Source organism: Tripterygium wilfordii, chromosome 13 (genome assembly GCF_013401445.1).
Source record: "Tripterygium wilfordii isolate XIE 37 chromosome 13, ASM1340144v1, whole genome shotgun sequence".
NCBI classification, from domain to species: Eukaryota; Viridiplantae; Streptophyta; class Magnoliopsida; order Celastrales; family Celastraceae; genus Tripterygium; species Tripterygium wilfordii.
In genome coordinates, this window is record NC_052244.1 from 583,375 (window position 1) to 608,046 (window position 24,672).

General features: G+C 38.5%; 5 protein-coding genes across 5 annotated transcripts; 1 reads left to right on the plus strand and 4 right to left on the minus strand.

Annotated features, from left to right (window-relative positions):
• Nucleotides 1–2,242: 2,242 nt before the first annotated feature.
• LOC120013203 (tubulin beta-1 chain-like) lies at nt 2,243–4,087 on the minus strand. Its single transcript, XM_038864938.1, has 3 exons — nt 3,621–4,087; nt 3,252–3,521; nt 2,243–3,153 (listed from the first exon to the last, which is right to left on the minus strand). The coding sequence occupies exons 1-3, from the start codon at nt 4,012–4,014 to the stop codon at nt 2,477–2,479; spliced, it is 1,341 nt and encodes a 446-aa protein (XP_038720866.1). The 5' UTR covers nt 4,015–4,087; the 3' UTR covers nt 2,243–2,476.
• Nucleotides 4,088–4,923: 836 nt separating this feature from the next.
• On the plus strand, nt 4,924–6,273 carry LOC120012262 (heme-binding-like protein At3g10130, chloroplastic). Its single transcript, XM_038863601.1, is given in 3 exon segments — nt 4,924–5,450; nt 5,452–5,481; nt 5,483–6,273. Coding segments are annotated over 3 exon segments (582 nt in total). The 5' UTR covers nt 4,924–5,348; the 3' UTR covers nt 5,933–6,273.
• On the minus strand, nt 6,051–7,716 carry LOC120012263 (protein transport protein yos1). Its single transcript, XM_038863602.1, has 2 exons — nt 7,563–7,716; nt 6,051–6,465 (listed from the first exon to the last, which is right to left on the minus strand). Exon 2 carries the CDS (start codon nt 6,460–6,462, stop codon nt 6,229–6,231), a length of 234 nt encoding a protein of 77 aa, XP_038719530.1. The 5' UTR covers nt 6,463–6,465; nt 7,563–7,716; the 3' UTR covers nt 6,051–6,228.
• A 2,473-nt stretch (nt 7,717–10,189) lies between these two features.
• Nucleotides 10,190–13,999, minus strand: LOC120013194 (O-fucosyltransferase 19). The gene is made up of 8 exons (XM_038864926.1): nt 13,299–13,999; nt 12,517–12,589; nt 12,360–12,430; nt 12,181–12,269; nt 11,951–12,083; nt 11,620–11,852; nt 11,063–11,539; nt 10,190–10,957 (listed from the first exon to the last, which is right to left on the minus strand). Exons 1-8 carry the CDS (start codon nt 13,836–13,838, stop codon nt 10,702–10,704), a joined length of 1,872 nt encoding a protein of 623 aa, XP_038720854.1. The 5' UTR covers nt 13,839–13,999; the 3' UTR covers nt 10,190–10,701.
• A 4,101-nt stretch (nt 14,000–18,100) lies between these two features.
• Nucleotides 18,101–23,354, minus strand: LOC120013414 (protein SSUH2 homolog). Its single transcript, XM_038865209.1, is given in 8 exon segments — nt 18,101–18,771; nt 19,578–19,703; nt 20,069–20,192; nt 20,457–20,695; nt 20,697–20,783; nt 21,881–21,947; nt 22,560–22,763; nt 22,851–23,354. Coding segments are annotated over 8 exon segments (1,254 nt in total). The 5' UTR covers nt 22,873–23,354; the 3' UTR covers nt 18,101–18,386.
• Nucleotides 23,355–24,672: the final 1,318 nt, after the last annotated feature.

Consider the following 24,672-nt stretch of genomic DNA (forward strand, 5'->3'; position numbering starts at 1 on the left):
AATCTTATCTCTGAATCGTCGATGTTCCCAATTTCAGTTTAGCATATGATTACAGTTTCCAAACCAGTAACTGCACTGTCGATTTGGTTCTTCGTTTGTCTATATATCTGATGGATCCGATTAGCTGATTAGGATTCATCATGATTCAGCTATTAGGATGACACGCACAAATCGAGAAATGGTCCAAATTTTTTTTGCAAAATCGTTCTTCGGAATTCAGATTAAGCAAACGAGTTTTGGATTCCAGATTGAACGGTCGGTTCCTTCGTTATTGTTTCATAATTTTTGTTAGTCTGGTGTATCAGTTGATGAACTGAACGGAGATTCAATCTCTTTCTTCTACCCTAATCTCTGATATGGCTGAATCAGTGAAATTGTTACTACTTGGTACGTTGTTTGTATATCCTTTGCTTTGATTCTATTTCTTTCTTCAATTTTTGCTTTATAATGCTTTTGTAATTTTAAAGCTCATCCCGGCATCATGTGCTCGGAAAGTTTTCGCTGGATATTAGGTTCTTCTCTAATTTTACGCTGATTAGGAAGCTAATTTGACAGTGATGAGGAAATCTTATCTCTGAATCGTCGATGTTCCCAATTTCAGTTTAGCATATGATTACAGTTTCCAAACCAGTAACTGCACTGTCGATTTGGTTCTTCGTTTGTCTATATATCTGATGGATCCGATTAGCTGATTAGGATTCATCATGATTCAGCTATTAGGTTTACTTCCTTGTGTCCTTGATCATATTATTTTCATACTTCCAGTGCAATGATGCTTATTTCAACAAGCTTAAGGTTTATGGATCGATCAAGATAAAACATTTCCTTTTGTAATTTCAAGGGAGTGATGTTTCTTCGATTTTTTCTTGTTTGATGACCAATTTCTTGTAGATTTTACATTGTTGCTGTTGATTTTAATTGCTTGAGGAATCTTAACTATGGTGGTTGTACTGAAAATCATGTGGAATGCTAGTGGTTAGTCCTGTATTAGGTCAGGGTTTATTTACCTCTGCAACATAGTATATAGACAAGTGGTAGATTGCTTTTGAAATGGACCAGACTGAGGTGAGCTTACGTAGTTGTTGCTATAAAATAGTTGTTGAGGTACTGTTGTGGTGTTAAGACCGGTGAATGGATGTTCTTCTTGTATAAGTTTTGTATGTTTGTGAACCTTTAAGCTGTGGCTTCTTCTGCAATGAATTCGTTTTTAGCCTCAGGACCCTGAATCTTTAACTAATATTGCAAAACCGTGAGTAATTTGCTAGAGTTTCTTTCTTTCTTGAGGGATGGCACTTCCAAATTTTATCAGAGTCTGGAGGGGAAAATGTGATTAGAACTTATATTGTTCATGGACCTTTAAGCAAATCCCACGTGCATTTCATGGTGTTGTATCACTGGACCTTTTCTGATGCAGGGTTCGTACGGCCTGGATTCTCTTATTCATATTCGAACAATGCCATCAGCGGATGGTAATGATAGGCATTTCAGGTATGTTTGTTCGAAGGTCTCTCAGTTCATTTTATCTTTGTCACTGTATTAGCTGATTGGTTGTGTGCCTCTTTATGCTCATCAACATCGAATCTTATTTAATTTTTTTTGGTGTCAATGTGCGAAGCTGTGTTACTTCATTTTCCAGTTGTAGATCTTATTTAGTGGCAGTGTAAACTCTACATTTATATAATGAATCCATTGTGAAGGAACGAGTTTGTGGCTGCTGAATGTGTTTATGCTACAATGGAATCAGTGAGTTCTCTAACTTTTAATCAAATGAAAGAGAAAAAATGATATTCCAACCCTCCTGTTGTCTGTTTACAGAATTTTGTTGTGCTGAATGTGGGACATAGCCAAGACAGTATGGAAATTGATCTCCTATACCGTTACACTACTGGTCAGAGTTTGGAGATTAAATTGCACAAATTATTACTCCAGTGCAATCAATGATGCTTTTTTTTCAACAAGCTGTGTTGCTTCATTTTCCAGTTGTAAATCTTATTTAGTGGCTGTGTATAAACTACATTTATATAATGGATCCATTGTGAACTGTGAAGAAATGTGTTTATGCTACAATGGAGCAGTGAGTTTAATTTTTTGATCAATGAAGTTTGCTTTCCCAGGATTGGCAAACTTTTAAACCATCTTGTTGGTGGCTTTTTTATGAAATGAAGAGAACTAATGATATTCAAACTCTCCTGTTGTCTGTTACAGAATTTTGTTGTGCCAACTGCGGGACATAACCAAGACAGTATGGAAATCGATCTCATATACCATTACACTACTCAGAGTTTGGAGATTAAATTGCACAAATCATCATAATCCAGCAAAAAAAAACACAGATAATTCATTCTCTGCTCGGCTCACAACTTATAAAAACTTTGCTACAATGTAGGTAAAAAGACAGATGATTTTTCTCTTGCCAAAGACTACTGGCAACCAGAAGTTGTAGCCCTGTTACATCCAACTCTCATGGACATCCACATCACATGTCTTGTATTTCCTCCTCTTCATCCTCATAGTCCTCCTCATCGTCAGCCGTGGCATCTTGGTATTGCTGGTACTCTGAAACCAGATCATTCATGTTGCTTTCTGCCTCTGTGAACTCCATCTCATCCATACCTTCTCCTGTATACCAGTGCAAGAAAGCCTTCCTCCTGAACATGGCAGTGAACTGCTCACTCACACGCCTGAACATTTCCTGAATTGATGTCGAGTTTCCAATGAATGTAGAAGCCATCTTCAGGCCTGTCGGAGGGATATCACAGACGGTGGACTTGACATTATTGGGAATCCATTCCACAAAGTAGGATGAGTTCTTGTTTTGAACACCTATTATCTGCTCATCCACTTCCTTGGTGCTCATTTTGCCCCTGAACACAGCTGAGGCTGTCAAGTAACGACCGTGGCGCGGGTCAGCTGCACACATCATGTTCTTGGCATCCCACATTTGCTGGGTGAGCTCTGGCACTGTCAAGGATCTGTACTGCTGCGAGCCACGGGAAGTGAGAGGAGCAAAACCCACCATGAAAAAGTGAAGCCTGGGGAAGGGGATTAGATTCACAGCTAGCTTACGGAGATCGGAGTTGAGCTGACCAGGGAATCTCAAGCAACATGTCACACCAGACATTGTAGCAGAAATCAGATGGTTCAAATCTCCAACTGCTCAAACAATATTACAAAACAACAATGGTTAATCACAGACAGCTCATAAATTGGACAAAACACAAATGAGGATGGCTTAGATCTGGGGATCTTACAGCTTGGAGTGGTGAGTTTCAAGGTGCGGAAGCAAATGTCATAGAGAGCCTCATTGTCAAGGACCATGCACTCATCTGCGTTTTCAACAAGCTGATGGACAGAGAGAGTAGCGTTGTAAGGCTCCACCACGGTATCAGAGACCTTTGGAGAAGGAAAGACAGAGAATGTAAGCATCATTCGATCTGGGTATTCCTCTCTGATCTTTGAAATCAAGAGAGTTCCCATTCCAGATCCCGTTCCTCCGCCCAAGGAATGACACACCTGAAACCCTAGAATCGGGAACAGAAGACCATTATAAGCAACATATGGATCCTGAAAGAAGAAACAAAAATGGTAAATCATGGAATTCTAGGGTTTCACGAACAAACCTTGCAAGCAATCACAGTTTTCGGCTTCTTTGCGAACAACATCGAGGACGGAATCGATCAACTCCGCACCTTCAGTGTAATGCCCTTTAGCCCAGTTGTTTCCGGCACCGGATTGACCGAAGACAAAGTTATCAGGCCTGAAAATCTGGCCGTAAGGACCAGTCCTGATGCTGTCCATGGTGCCAGGCTCAAGATCCATAAGAACAGCCCTTGGCACAAACCTTCCATGGCCGGCTTCGTTGTAATACACATTGACCCTCTCAAGCTGAACATCCGTGTCTCCATGGTACCTCCCGGTGGGATCAATCCCATGCTCCGCACACACCACCTCCCAGAACTTGGAACCGATCTGGTTCCCACACTGGCCTCCTTGAATATGTAGAATTTCACGCATCTTCGGGTTTCGAAATTGAAACGAAGGCGATTAGGGTTTTGAGTGAGAGATGAGAGAGTGTTGTGGGGACAGTCACAGAGGAGGTGGTTCCTTTTATGGACGTTTGGTTCCAACGGTTGGATTTTTGTTTGGGAAGCCGTAGGATTTGGGAATTTATTAACGGTCCAGATTGAGCTGGACGGTTTAAGTTTTGAAATTTAAACTTAAAAGAACAGCTGGATTGGCCTCTGTCATTTGCTGAATATTGGAATTTTTTTTATCAATAATTATTTTTTGTCTTCTTCGGAAATCAGAGACGCTGGGCCCCAATGTTTTCAGAAAATTAGCTGGCAACGCACTAGTCCAAAATTCAAATTCTTCCCTACTGTATATTGATGCATTCAAATTTCGAAGAACATTGTTTTGTCCTTTCAAAATTAGGCCCAGCAAGGCGACCCAATGATGATGGGCTGATGATGAAATCAATCACTTTAGCCCATTCAGCAATGAGCAAACCCAACTCAATAATTCGCGTGGGCCGTGGATTCTCTTTAAAAATTAGGCCCAGCAAGGTGATCAAACAACGATGGGCCGCTGATGAAATAAACAATTCGAGCCCATTTAGCAAACCCAGCCTAGACATCCTTATGTGGCTATATGTTTGACAGTGTGTTTCAACTGCGTTCAGGTGCACAGCACAATAATTTTTTGTGACACGCCAAACAGCTTTTACGTTCGAACTCACCTCACAACACCATAGTTTTTTACCTCACAGCACCTCACAACACTCTCAAACGCTTACAATATATGTTGAATTGTCCTACGTAATCAAATTAGGTCGATTATTTTATTTTAAATCAATGTAAAATGTAAACGTTAAGTGATTTTATATTAATATTATTAATCATCTAATATAACCGTAATTTAGATACACCAAACGCACCTCACAGCATCGCACCACAGTTTTAAAAGTGATGCGCCAAACAGCTTTTTATGTTCCAACTCACCTCACACCACTACAGTTTTATAATTCACAGCACCTCACAACAATTGACAACACTCCCAAACAGGACCAGTTGACAACTGTCTTCAGAATTTGGCCCATCATGGCGACCCAACAATGATGGGCCGACGATTTGTCTCCCGCGGACAAACGAAGTCTACAAATGCATTACCGAACACCCACCACTCGATGTCTCGATCTCACAATTCTTAACCCCTCCCCAAGTTGCAACATTTCAAGATAACCATGAACCATGAACTATGTTTTCTTATATAGCTCACCCATGGCCACCATTTGAAGTAAACAACCAACCCCCAGTTCGCACAAATCATAAGAATACGAGACCTTCAATATGGGTTTGATTTTGGGGAAGATCACAGTGGAAACCCCAAAATATGATGTGATTCGATCAACTGCGGATTACGAAATCCACAAGTACACACCTTCTGTGATTAGCTGAAGTGCCATACGATCCATCTCAATTTGATGGGGAAAAAAGATGGTGGCTTCATGGTTTTGGCAAACTACATAGGTGCCGTTGGGAATCCTCAGAACACGAAGCCAGAAAAAATAGTCATGACAGCTCTAGTAATAACAAAGGGCTCCGGTGGTGAGAAGGTCGCCAATGACAGCTCCTATTGTGACTATCAGGCAGATGAGAAGATGGTGACAATGCAGTTTTTGTTGCCAGCAAAGTATAAGATGGCAGAGAAGGCTCCACAGCCGGTGGTGATTAGGGAAGAGGGAACATACGTGGTGGATAGGTTTGGAGGACTGGCTAGTGAGAAGGTTGTGGAGGAGAAGGTGGAGAAGCTGAAGAAGTGGTTAGAGAAAGATGGGTATAAGATAATTGGAGAGTTTCAGTTGGCTAGGTATAATCCTCCATGGACATTGCCCTCTCTTAGGACCAATGAAGATATGATCCCAGTTGAGTAAGGTGTGAAAACCACATTATGTGAATTAGTCTACCTTGTTCCCTATATTATCCCCAGATTAAAACACAAACCAAAAGTACAAAAAAATTAATCTAAGAACTGAAGTGACAAAAAAGAAATCGCAGAATCGTACTATCATGTCCTATAAAAATAGATGATCTCAATTCTGACATGTTCTAGCTCTACTTCTTGGGACTGAAACAATCATGCATAAGCAATTTTGGCCGGGATTTAGTTAGAATCACAGTGCACAGAGATTAGTTAATGTCACAAGTAACGAACCTGTCCCATTTAACCTCAACCTGAGAACATCTTCACAACAATAATGATGATATTCAAAATCATAAGTGGGAGTCTCATGTATTGGCATGCATGTATGAGCCCAATCATTTGCCCCTTAAGTGAATTTCTTCTACCGCCTGGAAGCTCAGCCAAGGTCCACCCTCTTCGAGCAAGGAATCGGTCCTCATTCAGAATAGCCAGTGCATTTGCAAAAAGAAGAAGCCCTTCTAGCAAAGTCCAGAAACCCATTTTCTGCAAGATGGAAGGTCCTACCACTCAGTTTTATGACACTGTAAAAACTACGGTCCAATAGGACGTGTTCATTATAAATGCCATCCCTCGTACCAATTATCATACAAGCTCCTCATGCTACAACTACTTAAAGATATGGTGATCAAAAACCAAACAGCGCAACTTCACACAAGGGTGGCCACAAGGCACAAAAGAAGACAATAAATAAAATTGCTCCAATGCCAATAACATCTATAAATGAACATATCATGCACAGGTTATCTTGTGATTCTTTGTGATTCCTTTCTTATAGGGACTCCATCTAAGTTCTCTAATCTAATGCAGCCAGTTGGCCACCAGCTAAGCCATCAGGAAGAACCTTTGTTCTTTTAGTGTTTTCTCTGCTGTTGTCATTAGGTACGAAACTAAGAACAAATCGAGCACACATTCAGTATATTCATCCTCCCATTTCTCCTATGCAGCAACCACTTGCAAGTTTGCAACCCTACTTTACATTCATTACTAATCAATTCACTTTCCCCATAAACACATTCCTTCCAGTTTAAACACCACAATTAGTTTATATGTCTAGTTTTCTCCAAACATTCTCCCATGATAAAGAAAAAGAAAGAGAACACATCAAATGCCTTTTTGCTGCTCAATGGTGTGTCTATACAATGTAAGTTCAATAACATAAATGCAAACTGAATATGAGCATGGAATTGAGGATTGCAACTTTGAGTTAGGGTTCAAACTTCAAACTCCAAATGAGAATAATTCAAGCGATGAACCAGGTTCATGCAAATCACAACATAAGCACAGTTCAGCATACTCGAAAACCAGATGAATTCGTCAAAAGTATATCAAGTAAACACAAATGATGAAACAAGAGAATACGAGAGCAGAAAATTAGCACGAACAATCCATCGATCAGTAAAATTGAGATCTCAACATTTTGAGGAGCCTATGTAACAGAGTAATGGAAAATCAAAATCTATGGATGTCCACAACGATCTTCAATACAAATTATAGTCAAGGCAAACCGAAGCCAATTGCGTCAATTGCTTGCCAACGAAATAACACAAAAGATGAAAAGAAAACTAGTACACGAATCTCACCTGTAACGAGAAGCGAACTTTGAAAGGATTTTGTAGAGTCAAGTCCCGTCCCCAATCGATTAGGTCGGAACTCTTAGCCCGATTTCAAAATCGAAAAACGAAGATGCCAGGGACGGATGTATATGCGCGTTTTTTTCGTTTTTCTTTCTTGCGAACATCGAGAATAAGAGAGAGAGAGATTGGGAAGAGCTTTTTCATCTAACGGTTTAGAAATACTTTTGCTTACGCAACCGATAAATTATAGCCGTTCGATTTAAAGAGTAGCACCGGATAAGACGACCCGATCCGTTTAGCAAGTATTTCAGAACCCGACTTGATTCCTTCAATGCTCCCGCTCATTTCTCTTAAAACCCTAGCTCTGCAACTACGACTCAAGCTCCAAAATTTCTGAATCCCAATCGAACATTACATTATGCTCTAAATCCACCTAAGGCGTCCATTAATGGAAATGGGGATGGAGCCATTGAGTCTCCAAAACTGGCTTGCCGTGGCCGCAGGAAGAAATCCAAATCTACAACTACCACAGCTTCACCCCCTAAGAAAGAAATTTAGCGCGCTAGAAAAACTCAACCAAACCTTTTTATTGCATTTATAAGATGAGGATGGAGACTGTGAAAGAAGCTGCAGAGGATTCCCTTCTTAGCTATGAATTGAACCTTGTGGTGCTCAAAGAGGTAAATCAGTTTGTAGCTAATATATGTTTAAGAAGCATTAAAAATGGAATAAAAAAGTGTTGCTTGTACAAAGTTGTTATCTTCAATATAGTTTATGTAAGATTTACTATTAATTAGTCCATTGTCTATTACCCCTCACTTTTTGTGTATGATCATAGTGTTCCATCTATGCACATATGAAATAGTTAGAAAGGTAATGAATTTTCAGAGAATGGTTGTTTGTTCATTAATGCTAACTGAATTTAACATCATGCTCTGCCTCTACTTCAAAAGGCAAGCACCTCTTCGCAATTTCATGTTATTTACTTGTAATGTCAATTTCTCTGCATAAGATCCGGTTTGTTTTAGATTATTGCTATGCGTGGTGGATGAGTAAAAATTGTGAAAAACATCTTTTAGAATGTTAATGTAATTTGATGGATGATATAACTTTTTTTTATGTTTTATCGAAATAAATATGTAGGCGGGAATGTTCCACTTCAACTCAGAGGAATTAACATCGCCTTCAATGCAAAGACCCTTTTTAGAGCAATTAAGATCTCTAAAAAGTTTGGTGGGATCATATTTTTCAATTTGAATTTGCCATGGCCTTTGTGGAGATGGCGTGATGAGACAAGGGAATTGATAAGAGAGACTTGAATAGTTGAATGAAGCAGATATAATAGAGGTAATCAAGGCAAGGGCTAGGATTTCTTTTAGATGAAGAGTATTACGAAATGAAGCAAAATTATTGCCGCGATATTATTGCGAAAGTTATGAGCAAACCAAGCAGCAGCGAGATTATTACCATTGTGCTCCTGAGAAAATCTCCCTATTATGGTATGATAGGCATAAATTTGTGTTTGTGACTGATGGAAGACTTAGAATTCATTACCATACCCGTCATTTGATGGTGAGGTGGTTGGAACAGAAGATGAGTTCATCACCTTATTCACTTGTGATAGGACTGGCTCTGGAGATGCTGTTGTTTGCTGCCATCATGAGAAAGCTTTCCACTGTCCCTTTCACATTGTGTGCCAGTGTTTGATTATCTGACCTATGATGATCTTGTACCATTTGTAGGCAAGAATTGCATTTGTACACTGATTCTTTCAACCTCTCTTGTTTGTTTGCATGCCTGCTCTCTGTTATATGAATAACAGTCACTTATTCAGTGGTATTCTTCTGATTGTCAATACGTTATTAGAGAATTACCCAATAAAAGGTCCTATTCAGGGGACTATTTTGACAGATTGTATTTGATAGATTCCGCGAAAAGAAAGCTTGATAACATGCAACCAGAAATCATTTTTTTGGTCAACTGATGGCTAGGGTTATGTTGTCATTGCGTATATTGCAAGGACTTTCCTAATCCTTTTTTATTGACATTGTTGAGTGCTTAATGCTTATTTCCAGTGTGGTCTGTTAACTTACCAGTTTGAGTACATTGCTTCCTTGGAACAACATGATCATAAACTTAGATAATTGGATTAGGAATTTAAAAGTATAGACCTGTCATCTATCATGTAATTTTCTTTCATTTTCTTGCCTGCGTCAGTAGATGGATTATATTGCCTGTTTTGACTTTTGAATATGGCACGCCGGAAACAATAAGATTCAAACTAGGCAGCATTGTATTTTTTGTGAAGAAAACACCTTATAAAACCAAATCCCATCTTATCTTATCTCTTGACTTCATGTTAGTATAGGCTTATGATTTCAAGAAGGGGTGACAGGTTGACTTTTCAAACTTTCCAATCGTTCTAATTGTCAAATAAAACTTAGAATATAGAGAATGAAGATGTCACAGAGAGATTACTGCATTCATTTTGTTTATAAGATAATGTGTTGGGACTCACTGAAACTCGACTCTCTGGTGAATAATGACCGGCATGATTCATGATAATCTCTTAAATAATAGCTTCTCCCTTCATGATCCTAGTAAGCAACAGAAACTATAAAGAAAGCAGAATATTTGCTGGGAACATGTGGGTAACTTTTTGCTATTAGATACTACATTCAGATGATCAGCAATTGATTTGGACGTCCAAATTCAAAATGATAAACAAAGTTCGTGCACAAGGCTCTCGTGGTGGACAGGATGAGGATGAGCAGGATCAGGATAGGCGTGCGTGCACATAGCCAAATTATGAAAAAAATAATGAATAAATGAAATATACAACTTGAAAACAAGTATTCTTTGCTTCTGTAGTCCTGTGTAACTAATCCGATCTGCCCCACAATTTTAAGTGGTAACCTTTGCAACTGCCGATTGGGTTCTCTATTTTTGTACAACAAAAGTGAAACTTGTGTATGTCAAACCATTTGGAGAAACCTTGAAACTTGTCGACCAGCGGCAGCTTCTGTACTCTTCTTCATGGCAAAATGCAGACAAATTCAAGAACCCATCTCAACCACCACTAAATTAAGCAATGGTTGTCAAAGAATCCCAAAGTATAAAGCCAGATATTCTCCCTAACTAGTTCCTATCTCTGTGATGCCACCCGTAGACTCCGTCTCTGCTCAAATTTGAGTCTACTGATTTGCTCCTGAGACCTGTTACACACACACCCAGGAAGAGGATTTGCATAAAAATTTTCCTCTAGCCTTGGTGTCTCTCCCACCAGTCTAAGGTACGGTGCTCCGAGCCTGTCTGAATGCAACTTCTTAACATCTGAAGAGAATTCTTCCCATGAAGAAGAACCCTCGTCCAACTGATCAATCAGTCTAACAAAATTGAATCTGAAACATAGGAAATAAATGTCATCAGTAGAGTAATTTCTGAACAAAAGTGCAATATGCAGGAGACTTAGTATATAGACATAAGAGCACGGTAGGATGAAAAACCTGTCTGGATTAACCGTCTTCCGAAATCCTTCAAATCTCCTGTGCCCTTGCACTGCTTTAGCCATATTCCCATCATATGTATATATGAAAACATCACTGTCACGCGCAACAATATAATCTAATGCAGCAAGGCGATTCTGGTATGGCTTAAAGGGCTCCAATTCTTCTTCAGTTGCCAGAGTAGAATGAGAGAAGACGTTTGGAAACTCAGATCGGAAGGCTGCCATACTACTGCTTCCATATATCTCCCCGGCAACTATGTAGATAGCTGTAGTTGAAGGGTAACCCATGGCCTTGAGGAACATAGCCGCTTCTCTAGGTGACATAGGGCACCCCCCTTGTTGACGCCGCTCCTCACTGTCTATTTCTTTCTCCTTCCAATGTTTCACACTATACCTCATAATTCTAAGCTCCTCAGCCTCCTTTGCAGTAAGGTTATGGCTGCAGCCAGTGAATGCAAGCATGTCCTTCTCATATCTGAAATCAAAATTTCAACACCTACCTTAAGTGCCTATACAAAATTCAGAGACATTAGAGATTCAAGATGAGAAAGGTACCTCAAATGCAGAGCAATATAACGATCATAATTTATCCTTAATCTATTGATCAAAACTTTTCCAAGGTCCTCAATCTCCTTGGAATAACGAAGAGCTTCATAATTGGCGCGGCATCTTAGTCTCTGGATGGAGGCCGCAATCCCATTATTAGCCAGCCGAGAATCGGTGTGGGTAAACTTTATCACCTTGTGTTTCTTCAACAAAGGGACCATCTCATGTCTGTAATAACTAGCCTGTGAAATCAAAGAGCTTGACTTGAGATACAACTCCACATACATAGAAATTAAAGCATAAGAATTTGTGCTCCTACAAATTGATGCTACGCCTATACCTTAGACCAGGAAACAGGCGCCTTCTCAAGAGGAGTCAAAGCTGCATATTTAGGCGGCAAATACTCAACAATTTGAATATCATCCTTCAGAACTTCGATGAAGTGTCTCCAGTCAAAAATATCTTTGAAATTGCTGCAAAAATTTTTTGCAAACTTTATTATTTTTTTTTAACAAAAAGAACATAAGAACCAGAACAAAGTTTGGCAACCATAATAATTAAGAACCCTACCTAGGATCGGTCCAGAAGGACTCGTGATCTAATAAAGGGAGAACCAGTGTGGCATTCATTATCTTAGCAACAGCCACCATATCACATATCTGCGTATCAATTTATGTAACTGTTAGACTAAGTATCACATATTAACATGACATTGCAAAGTATAATGAACTTATGTAGCATAGACTTACTCCTGTTCTCATCTGATTCAATCCACCATTGGCATGAACAATAAGATAGCCATTTGTTTTCTTCCCAGGCCCTAAAGATGGTTCATACACACATCAGACAATTTAATTTTAATTGAACACGTGCTTAAAAAATCAAGGGGTAGAAAATAGTACATACTTATTCGATTCCTAGGCGGAGCTATGCATTGATAGTAATTGTCACTATTTGGCTTCAGCCAAATCTCTGGAATCTGCAAAAACAAAGAACCAAAACCATCCATAAGCCAAAAAAGAAGTTCAACTGTTTAGGCATGCCTCCTAGAAATTCGAAAACCATTGAACAGTCCACTAAGCCTAAACTCGAGCCGGGTTCACAAAAAAAAATCAATGAGAAAAAAAAAATTAAAAAAAAACCCAACTATACAGAACTCCTTTCATTGTCATGTGAAAACAGATGTAGGATGCTGCTCCAAGAAAAGTCAACGGCTACTGTAAAATAAAGGACCATTCCATTCATATGGAAAAAACACCAAAAAAAAGGCTGAGAGACACGGAACCAGCAACCAATCACTTAGGAAAATAACTTTGACTACATGGTCAAGCCACCGCAAATAGAAAATTCAATGCACCAGTTGCAACCCACAATTTGTTTGACTCAAAACCATCACCACTAACAACAGATCCATCCAGTCTAAATTCACCAAAAACATACTTGTAATTTGTAAACCAATCCTTAACAGCGAATTGAATCAGAAAAAGTGAGGGAATTTTATGAAACCAAAAGATTAATGATAAAAACGAAAAATATCATATACCGAAAGATGATTTACTGTGAATGAAGACTGAAGCAGAGAAAAAAAATAACTGTGCAATTCATTGATCGTTAGTACCACAAATGATTTTCCCGGCAACCAAACAGAAAGTTCAAGGAAAAAATAAAGCAGTTTTTTTTCCACTTACAGGTAACTTTTCTAGAACATGCTTGGGCCTGAAAGCCATTTTCTCGTCCATAACGCGTTGAGCCAAAGCCCAATCTTCCTTGAACGTCTGTAAGATCAACAACCCATTATCTGACCGCTTACCGTGAACCTCCACGTGTCCACTCAACAACGAAAACTTCACGAACACCGATACAACCGCCATCAGCATCAACGCCGCGAAGATCTTGCGGCCCACGTTCCTCCCCGATCTCAGGCTCTGAGCCATCGAGACAGTCCACCGGCACCCTTCCTCGATCCCAAACAACCACGCCTCGGGCATAAACAACAACCACTTCCTCCGTAACAACAAATACTTGATCACCGGATGATGATGATTATGATGGTGATTGTGACAATGGTGGTGTGGCCCAGCGGAAGAGCCGTTAACGTTGTCCTCCTCATCTTCAGAAAAATTGGAGGCTCTATCAACGGCGTCCAAGCGTCGTCGGGTAGCCGTAAGGCCCGCCGTCGGGTTCCTTGGGCTATTGTTGGAAGAGTTTGTGGGCCCACCGGACGACATTGGCAATCGGAAAGAAAAATAAAAGAGGAAGGGAAGCGAGGGAAAATGTGAGAGAGAAAGAGAGAGAACGTCAAGTATTCTTCTTCAGATAGGGAGAATCCGCAATCCAAGGCGGAGCAGAAATGTGAAATCTCTCTCTGGCTGGCTCTGACTCTGGTTTTGGTTGCTTTTCATTTTATATTTATAAATAAGTAGTCTGCCTCTCCCTCTGTATAGATAGAATAGTGGGCCGGGGCATGTCGTTTCATTTGGTCATCGTAAAAGCCATATTTTTATTTGATTTTACCAAAAAGCCCTTTCGTTAATCTAACAAAAACCAATTAGGATGTGTTGGATCATGGTGTTAGGACAATTAGTTAATTGGTTATCTTTAGGGAGTACGATGCTTAAGGTTGAGAGGTCGAACCAATAAATTATGATATTTGTTTACGGAATTCTAGTCCTTTGTGCTTGTCCCACTTCTAGACCCTTACCATATGAGATTCGGCCTAGTCCTACATGTTGCTAGCGCAATACCGATTGTTATGACGATATGAGATTTACACCGACTCAATTATTCAAATGACAAGCTAGACAATGTGATTTTTCGGTTAAAAAAAAAGTGTCATGACAAATAGGTTTTGGTTCATTGAATTATAAAGACAACTCTTAGTGCATGCATAAATGAGGTTAATTAAATAAAAGCCTCTGTTATGGTTTCTATTGAAAGAATGGTGTATAGAGAGTGTTAATTGTAGAATTAGTGAAAGAGATTAATTAGATTCAAACTCTTAAATTCCACTACCATTTGTTGTAGAAGACTAAAACATATCAAACATGTCACTTTTGATGTAATAATAACCGAAATGGACTGCAAATGGCAAGAACAAGTCACGTTTACTTTGCATGAGGGGAAAAAAAAGCTAACTTTAACCCACATACGCAATCAAAGCTTATAATGGGGTGTTGTGAGTTATGGGTGATGCCAATAACGTTTTCTTTGGCATTACTGCTTTTATAACCAACTAATAATAAAGGGTATGTAAAAGTTAAAACAGTACTTGTGGAATGAAATTTAGCATTTTATAGAGCAAAATCATATGAGTTGGTGATATCTTTATTTGTTTGGGAAAATAGATCAAAACATGTACAGATTGTTGAAGTAAGGATGATGATCAGGATTCGAATCTCCCCTCTCCCGTTTAAAAAAAAAGATAGTTGAAAATAGTTGATGATTTTTAGAGAAAAATTAAGGTTAAAAATATTGTGAGTAGGGTGTTTTGGGTAATGCATTGTTTTAACAGGAGAACACAGGACAAATAACCATAAAAAGGCCAAAGCCTCTCCAGTTTCTACAGTGACAGGCGAGTACTCTTCCCGTTGGAATAATTTGGCACATAGTGTATTTGGAACGTTCCGAGCACCTATCTCTTATCGACAGTTCAACTCTAACACCAATCATGAATAGCCACGTGGTTCCGTTAATAATTTATCACGTCAATAACTGTACCAACCATTTACCATTGTCAATTTTGTTTGTTTTTTTTTTCTCATGATCTGGAATTTCCCGGTAAATCTGACCGTTATTTACTTTTAACGATCATTCCTAGCAAACCAGAACGACTAATTATGATTGTCGATATAGCGCGGTGCCGATCGGGGGTAGGGATTTCAACGCGGATACAGCGTTGGACATTTGGTGTAAAGCTCGCACGTTGTCTCCTTCCTTCTTGCTTCTTTTGTAAGGTCAAATAAATTAAGAAAGTGAGATCCCTGTTTTAAGAAAGTAATCCTATAGGATTGCAACAAGTGTCTAATTGGGGGCTGCATCATGAATATGACTTTAATTTGAGAGAGAGAGACGGCGGACAAGGAAATGATATGGAGTGGTTTAGATTTAATCATTATGATAATAATAGTATTATATGCGTGTTTGATCCGCATAGATTGCAACACATGGCACCGCAATACGAGTGCCCCCCACCGACTAAAGAAGATCAATAATGAAACTCGTTTTAGAATTTGAGTGTGATGTTGATGACTTGATGGTGCAAAGAGGCCTAAAGCAATTGTGTTAATACTAATGGTTTATGATTTAATGAGAGAAATCATAACCGAGTTAAGATCATACGGATCAACCCCGAAATTGGAGTATATGATATTTCTTTTTCATTCACATCCACTTTGACGCTCTCAAAAATGGACAAATTCCATTTTTTAGAAAGAGAACACATACAAGATTCATTATCACCATGTCCTCACCAAAACCCCTTTTTCAACGAGAGAAATCAAAACCGAGTTAAGATCATACGGATTGACCCTTTTTTTTTTACATCAAAAATCTTATCATTTACGAAGAAACTGGAGTATCTCCTTTTCATTTACATTCAAAAGTTCTTATGCGTTTTCACGTCCATTTTGCACCCCAAAAATTGATAAATTTATTTTTTTTAGAAAGAGCACATACAAGATTCATCATCATTAAGTGCTCACCAAAACAACACAACTATAGCCTTGTGGAAGCGAGATAATTAAGAGGACTTGAGAACTTCCAAATTCCATCCAATACAGCTTTTGTCCTATCAAGAAGCTCAAAAATTCATATTAAAAAATAATAATAATAATTTCGTAAGCTAGGTTCGTTTATAGTGATGCACGCACACAAAAGGGTCCACGCGCAAACAGCTTTGTAGGTATGTGAATATGTGATTGATAACACTAGTAAACCAGAAAGAAGGCATGAATGTAATGTAGAACCATGAAATATTAATGGGATTTCAAAGCGAGACAATGGGCCACCACTCACCCAACTCATGATTCAAATCACTTGTCTAATATCAAATGCTCAAACTCTATGGTCGGTGTTGGTGGTTGAACTCGGAAAGTTCTTCAATTGGTCCACACAGAATCTCAAAAATAATACAAGAAATAAACAATTCACTCATACCAATGCAGTTCAATAATCAAAGAGACACATCACCACATTAGACATGCATATCATTTGCCAGCAAAGCTCATATCAGATTTCATTCCTCCACCTGTCACACCAGATCTCGTACTAGCTAGTCCAATAGAGATTCAGTCTGATTTTTGTCTTTTCTATGACATAATTCTATACAATATATACAAGATACTTCCATGATGACTCCTGTGGAAACATTGAATGTAGTGTGGTAGAAACAAAGAATATAACAGAGCTTGATTTTTCATTTTCTCTCTATTTTATCCATTCCTATTTCTCTGGCATGAAATTAGGAGTTGGGAATTAATATCACTACTTTTTAAAATACTCTTATTGCTGTTGTGAGATTCCTAGTACACAGGAGTTCCTAAAGTACAGGTTGGACTATTCAGTGTCTGGGAAATGGGAAATGGGAAATGTATTATTCCTGATTTCAGGATAATCTGCCTTGTCCAGCTGTGAAGGAATCACCTTGTTTGAATTGTATGAGAGAAAATTAAATGAGGATCAACAAGGTTAGTGAAAAGTTTATTATTTTCTAAATCATCTAATTTTTTTTTTATTCCTTTCAACTTTAATAAGTGTATTTTTATAACTCATATCTCTTTTAACTCTTTCTAACTCCACCTTTATACAAGTAAGAGTGAATAAAGATAATCTCATCACTTCACTCCCCTCACTTGAAGTCTACTTTTCAATCCAAGCATCGCCTAAAATAAATTTAGGGCCACCAATACATTTATTGGGGGTTTTGTACGAAAATTAATGGCAAACAATGCATTCATTGAGTTTTTTTTGGGTAGTGTTAAGAAACCGTACGAGCAAGAGGTCGAGTAAGGAACCAGAAAATATATGAAGTTCGCATCAAAAGGAGGCTACATACGGATTTACTGCATCAGCTGATGGTAGCCACTTCAAATTCCTGTAACTTGTCATGTATGAATACCTCATCTTGCCTACTCACCTTCGTCGGAAAAATGATAGCTGTATGCAGAGACAAAAAAAATTAGAATAGTATACACATCACTGAATGGACAACTGTCTGCCAAAAAACAAATATTAGGCAACTGCCTCACCTTTTAATCAAAATCATGCTCCAACTAATTGATGATCATGACATTGTACTACTGAACCCACTGAATTCCTGTCTAAATTGCATTAAGTTAACCAACATGGCTATATAAAATCAACTTCCCCTGCTTTTTGTCATATTTTTGTCCTTTTGGGACTTGTCTAATGACCCACTCCTTCCTGAAAAAACCATTCATTAATTTAAAAGCTGAGATGAAAACCTTTAAATAACAACAAAAGATACATGGACTGGTCTAGAAAACAGAGCTCACAAAGATACAGAAAACACTATAGTTCCCTTATACACAGAACAGGTGATAACAAAGAAGCATTGTTGTTCAGGGCTGAGCCTGAATACATAAAACATACAAATATAAGAACAAAAGGCACAAAATATCACTCATGAATTCAACGAAGTACCACCAATATCAGTCTCCAGTCTGTTGACCACGTGAAATCAAGGGAATCATTTCGCCAGCAGCAGTGAGTAGCTTCGTAAACTCAATTTCTATGGTTTCTTGAAGATATTTGCATGTTTACAACTTCAACCATTCCAAGCAGGGACACAGCCCCCAGCAGAACCTGGAGGGATAGTAGTCCTTGAGGTACACCTCCCTGCTAAAACCAATGATATAGTAACAGAAAGAACGGCCACGATGAGCCATAGTGACACGTGTCACTGGTACAACATTGATGGCATGCCTCTCACATATGACCCTGGCAGTAGGAGGCACAGAAGCCCTATCTGCAATAACCTCAGAAGAAAACTTATTGAGAAAGTACGAGTCAGCAAAAAAGGCTGGAGTGCACTGATATGCTTGAGTATTGCACAACTGGACACCTTTGGCCCTGTGGAAAACTTCATCAGGAACTGATGCTGCTCCATTTGTTGCACTTACTTTCCGAGTTGAAAAGGTTTTCCTGTTCCCATGAAACATGTTTCCCATTGTGATAAATGTCGTCAAAAGTATTCACGAAAAGGCTTGAATGCATAAATAAACTGACATGAAAAAAATCCTCAATGTCTCAAACTAGCCTCTTAAAAGATTCCAGATATCTCCAGCTAGACCTGTCAACAGGTCCTTATTGGGTCGGGTATGGTTACACCCTAACCCGTGGCTTTGAATCCGGACATAGTCTGCAAGAATTATTGTAGTCGGGTTTGGGTCCTAATCGGGTACTCAGGTCCAACAATGCAACAATATACCCAGCTAAACTGGTCCGGGTCTATACTTGGCCTGTTGACAGACCTATCCCTAGCACCAGCTTAATAAAAACGGGGAAATTTTTCTCTTTCAATTTCCTCACTTATCTCAACATTAATAGTCTCTCATGCATGGGCCCTTTTCCTTGCTTATTCTAATTTCTACAGTGGATTTGCATTGATTACGGACATTTTGGTTGGTTCATTGTGGTGGCCTGCAGAAAGATGGGTAGAGAGATTATGTTATTTTCTGCCAATCCTATGCATTTAGTCACCCAGTACAAATTACTAAGACTATTGGGGCACCGTACTCAAAGTTACTTCCCATGAATTATGCGAGTAACATTATCAAGTCTGAAGCACATGCCTAAAAGGCAAAATAAAAACTCTGCATAAGGTAATTCTTTTAAAGTTTATAATGTAAAAATTAAGAAAGAGTGAAAGACAATAAGATTCCATAAATTTCAGTAACCCATATACACAGATATGATAAGAAATGTGGAAAACGATTTATTATGCATACCATCGAACAATGGCTACACTGCGTGTCAAGAGAGAACCACTTCCATGGCACTTCTCACACTTTATAAGACCACAAGATCCACAAGTTGCACAAGGAATCTTTCCCTTTCCATTACATTTTGTGCACCTGCAGGGGTATAATAATTGAAGGAAAATGAACCATGTAACACCCATTGCAGCATATTGACCAAAAAATAGAAAATACTGTTGCAAGTTAACAGCTTGCCGCCAGTTTCAAAACCAACACTGAACAACAACATTATTTGAGCAAGAACCAGACTTTAAATCAAACTCCATGAGAGGTATTTGGACACTGCTAAAGTCAATTATAAATTTAGATCAAGAGTATATAATGGTAAATGGAAAAACAAATTAAAGGTCAGATGACTAGGATAAAGCAACTCATATGCCGGAACTCCGTAAAAGAGGCTATGCAGAAAATCAGAGCATGGCTTCGTGTATGGACAAATGATAAATGGTATAAGAGCTCACATCGTATCAGATCCATCTCCATGAGCAATTAAACCCCTTCCTTGGCAGGCAAGACATTGAGTCATCTGTTTTTCTTGATCTGAATTACATGTAGGACACACGATATCACCTCTTCCTGTACAACCTGCAAATTTTACTCGAGGTTTCTCAGAAGTCAGCACCAGTGACCTCTCATATTGAAATATATAAGCACACCATGTCTCACTCACACTGCACATTTAAAAGGGTATTGAGATGAATAAATGGATCAGAAGACGAGAAAACATGCTTGAAGAGAAGGGCTAAGCTAATCAGAAGGAAATAATAAACAGAGATTCAAACAATTCCACACTCACACCTTAAAATCACTGTAGCAACCACATGGAGTCCATGATCCCAATTTTCTTACCTGGGCATTTTTCAATGGTTTCAGAATGAGGAATTCTGATCTGTGTTTCTTTATAGGGTACAAAAAGAACAGGAAACTGAGACCTTAGATCCAATTCCCAAAAGCCAAGTTCAGGCCCTTCATCTTTTCCATCAATGCTGCCACCATGGTATGGCTCTGTCTCTCTTACAGTTTCCCGATCCTCTATGAAAGTTTCAAGAGTACCCACATAAACATTACAGTCTTCCACCACATGAATAAGTCCGGGCTGGACGACTTCCCCAACAGCAGCGATGACCAACATGATCAATAAGCAGCTCTCTTATTTCTACTTCATCCAATATTTGCCTACAATAGATTACTTATCAAGTATGAATGTCACAAACTGAAGCCATAGTTGAGCTAAACAGAGACTTATGGAAAACCAAAAGAGACGTGAAGATGGAATGTAAAATCATGGATGAGAAAAAAAAACTGAGAATTCATGTGTTCTTCTTGTGTAAAAAGAGGATGTGCTTCTTCAAAAAAAGGAGTAACTTCAATCCTAATTGAGAGGGAGGTGCAGGGAAGAGACCTTACGTTCATTAGGTCAGATAGTCATTTATGTCTAAATTAACCATCTACATTTATCTTCGAACTGTTAAAAAAAAAAGCATTAATTATTTGGTGGTAAAAACTTGCAGAAGGTATAGAAAACCTAAAGATTACTGTGCTCCATTTATCTTTGGAAGAGACACAACCAGATTTAAAGATAAGGTTGCTGACTAGTTTCCAAAAAGAAGTCTTTGGAGGCTGAAGAAGCTCAGGGGCAATTTTCTATCAACTCCTTATGTAGCTTATACTGCAAATTTCTTTCACTTTGATGCTTGGTTCAGAAGGAATGAAAAGGAAAGAATGGGAAAGTGAGAACACCTCCCTATCACCTCGAGTGTTTGGTGGTAAGTAAACAAATGATATAGGGCTATATATCCTTTATTTTCCTTCCACTTTCATCAATTCCTCACTTATCTTCCCTCACTTATCTTCCCTACCAAACACAATTTTAAGTTCCTTGACCTAAATGCATTATTCAGTCCAATTATAATCTGAATAGAATCATTGTTCTCTTTTTCCTATCTTTTCCCACCTTGTCTGCCCTTAGTTTAACTATGCTTTGATACTTTTCAGTTTTCACATTAATATAAAAAGGCATAGGCTACAGTGCTGAGGAGAGTAATTGGATGCTGAGGAGCGTAGTTGGAAAAAGTCCATTAAAATAAAAATGTGTGATTTGCGATAAACCATTAGGATAATATCAAAGGTAAGCTGAGAGAGACATTGAAAAAATAACAACAGTGCCTCAATTTTGATATTGCAGAACTAAAAGAAAATATTCATACTGCTACACCCTTAACAGCCTATTTCCAATTGCCTGTAGTTACTTTATTAACTATTACCATCCTTACCTCTGAAATTCACCAGCATTGCTACTATACTCTCCCCCATATGCACTTTGACATACAGTAGCTTGCTCTGCAACAAGTAATTTGCAATTTCAAGGCTAAGAAGAAAAAAAAGAAAAAGGAAGCATAATGAAAACTCACTTGAAGAGGATATATTGTAGGAGAAAAGGAACCATGATGGGCAGAAAGCATGAGATATAAATTTAGTGTAACAATATTTGCCTGATGAAGACCGCTACTTACGGATTTCAGAAACTAAATAAATGTTCCATCAGTGGCAGATGTCATCATGTTCTTAACTAGTCAAATTAAGAATTAATAGTCCAATGCAGCACTTCAAAATAGCTATATGAATGCTAACAGCAAATATGAAGCTCAGAAGCATCTACACCCAACAACCATCAAATGAAATACACCATACTTTTGTGCGAGCTATAATCTTCTACAACCCCTTCTAGTTTCTGCAGCAAACAGATACATATACCTTCATTATGCAAATAGCACACTTAAGTACTCTAGTTAGCACGTATCTAAAAAAATTATTCTAGTTAAGTTAATCAAACGAAAACACAGCGGCACCATCAAGGTCAAAATCTCACGAACATGATAATAATTACGAACTTTGCGAATCATAACTGTTGCTATAATCTAATTGAGATAAGTAGAGAAAGAGCAAGTATACCATCATGATCAGACTCCGGGGCGCTGACAAGGGGAGCATGAATCGATGGTGGATAGTAACCCGACGAAGCGGCAGATCGAATCTCGTCAACGCTGACCTCAGTTCCCTTCAACGAAGCAGTAGGAATCACAGAGCCAGTCCTCCCTACATACTGATAGGAGCTCCACTTCTCGCTCTCCCTGTCTCCAGATTCACTCCTTCTCTCTGTTTAAGACGGCAACTGATAAGATCAATTATGACCAGAAACTCATACAATCTGATACAAATACATGAAGCTAGATTAGATAGTACCTGAGAGCAGAGACTCCTCCATTACTTTGGTTTCTTTCTTCGTGACTACTGAATAGAGAGTGATGGGAACGACCTATATAATATTGTGTCCTTAGCTATTAAGTTATAATCAAGTCAAGATGAACTCGAGGGGACGGGTCGGGACCCACGAGTTTAGCTGGTTGTTAAATTTTGGCAGTTTGTCTGGTCATGGTTGTTCGATCCTCACTCCCTAAAGACGCACTATCAAATCGAACGGAATTTCCCTCACGATGATCGGCGAATCACCCGTAGCAATCAGTTGTCGGAACATGTTCCATGAATTCTTATCCTCTGGATCTCGAAATCGGATATAACACCTACGGAAAAGATCTTTCCCGTAACCTCCAGTGGCGGGCGAGATAGGAGAGGATGAGCTTTCCTCTCCAACTACTTCATCGAAACCTAATCTCAGATTTCGAAATCCACGGATTTCTCCGTGAGTTTTCGAATTTAGTTTTTGAGTTTCGTGACCACTGCCGAAGAGCTTCTCCTCTGCTATCTTCGTCCAAATTGCCATCGGAGGCTCCTTCCCCAGCAGGTGTCATGTCCGACCGCGACTTTTACCGCGACAAGGTGTACTGAACACCATGGGACTGAGTGCTTTGAACGTATAGCTGTTGAGAATGTGTTCTTTAGGCAAGTAGCTTGAGGGATTTGAACACACTATCTCATGAGTCTTGTATCATTCCCTATTGCGATTAGGAGTGTTGATTCTTCTTCTCCCGAACTGGAGCCGGTTTGTTGGTGGTGATTTGGAGGCAAATCGCAGAACTAATCCGCCACTTCACACCGAAAATTAGCAAAAGATTAATTTATTGAAAAATTAAGAGCAAATTGGTTTGTCTGCTTTTTTAAAAATTTGGCTCATTCAACCCTAATTTTTCTTGATCTGGCAGACACACCCCTCTTCTCTAAAACTCAATTGCTAACGATCATCATGTAGATTACGTTTGAACTAAGTGCGTTAAATAAGATGGACGTTGGCATTTGGCAGAATTTTACGTTGGCTGTTGTCTTACAACAATTTTCTTTCTTTATCTGTGTTTAGAATCGATTACAAGTATATGCGACTCAGTGTATTATAACCAAAATGTAATGATAAATGAGAGAGGATATGAACGAGTGTGGTAAAAAGTTTTGATTGAAATCTCTTCCAATAACATCATATTGTTAAGATTTAGAATAGATATGCAACAAATGTTAACAAATTGCTACGAAAACTATGCACCTACAAGGGGGACGCAAAAAGATCACCTCGCGAAGAGGCCTTTGGAATAGATTAACCACTTTTTATTTTTCAATTTTGCTAGATAATCCATGTTAGATATTTAAAAAAAAACCTTAAAATAATAACTTAGATTTAAAGAATGGGAGTAGCTAAGAGGACGGTTGGTTTTGTCTTGTATTTTATGTGTTTTTCGTTTTATATTTTTATTTAAAAAAAATGTATTATTATTATTTTTAAGTGATTTTATGTTTTTCAAAATGACAAGCAACCATATTTTTGAATTAGTTTTTGTTTTTCGGAAAATAAAAACATAAAATGCATGGAAAACAAACATACTAAACAAACCTTAAACCTCTCACTTTCAATTAGTAAAATGAAAGTCACATATTTAGAGCTTAATGAAATCACATAGTTTGGGAAATGATACATAGTACACAAAGAAGAGTTATAGGTTTCTTCAAATGATTTAGATAAATTATCTGTAGAGCTTAATAAAAAAAATTCTCAATCAAATCTTATTAGTTTGACTCTATACATTATTTGGTTATCGTAGGTAATTGGATCGAAGTATAT

Bases quoted from the DNA above. Each gene is read 5' to 3' on its own strand.
- LOC120013203 (XM_038864938.1), bottom strand. From the start codon at position 4,014: ATGCGTGAAATTCTACATATTCAAGGAGGCCAGTGTGGGAACCAGATC. The intron at 3,522-3,620 runs GTTTGTTCGTGA...TCCCGATTCTAG, and splicing joins AAACTGTGATTGCTTGCAAG to GGTTTCAGGTGTGTCATTCC. The intron at 3,154-3,251 runs GTAAGATCCCCA...TTGTTTGAGCAG, and splicing joins GAAACTCACCACTCCAAGCT to TTGGAGATTTGAACCATCTG.
- LOC120012263 (XM_038863602.1), bottom strand. From the start codon at position 6,462: ATGGGTTTCTGGACTTTGCTAGAAGGGCTTCTTCTTTTTGCAAATGCA.
- LOC120013194 (XM_038864926.1), bottom strand. From the start codon at position 13,838: ATGTCGTCCGGTGGGCCCACAAACTCTTCCAACAATAGCCCAAGGAAC. The intron at 12,270-12,359 runs GTAAGTCTATGC...ATTGATACGCAG, and splicing joins TGAATCAGATGAGAACAGGA to ATATGTGATATGGTGGCTGT. The intron at 11,853-11,950 runs GTATAGGCGTAG...TTGATTTCACAG, and splicing joins CGCCTGTTTCCTGGTCTAAG to GCTAGTTATTACAGACATGA.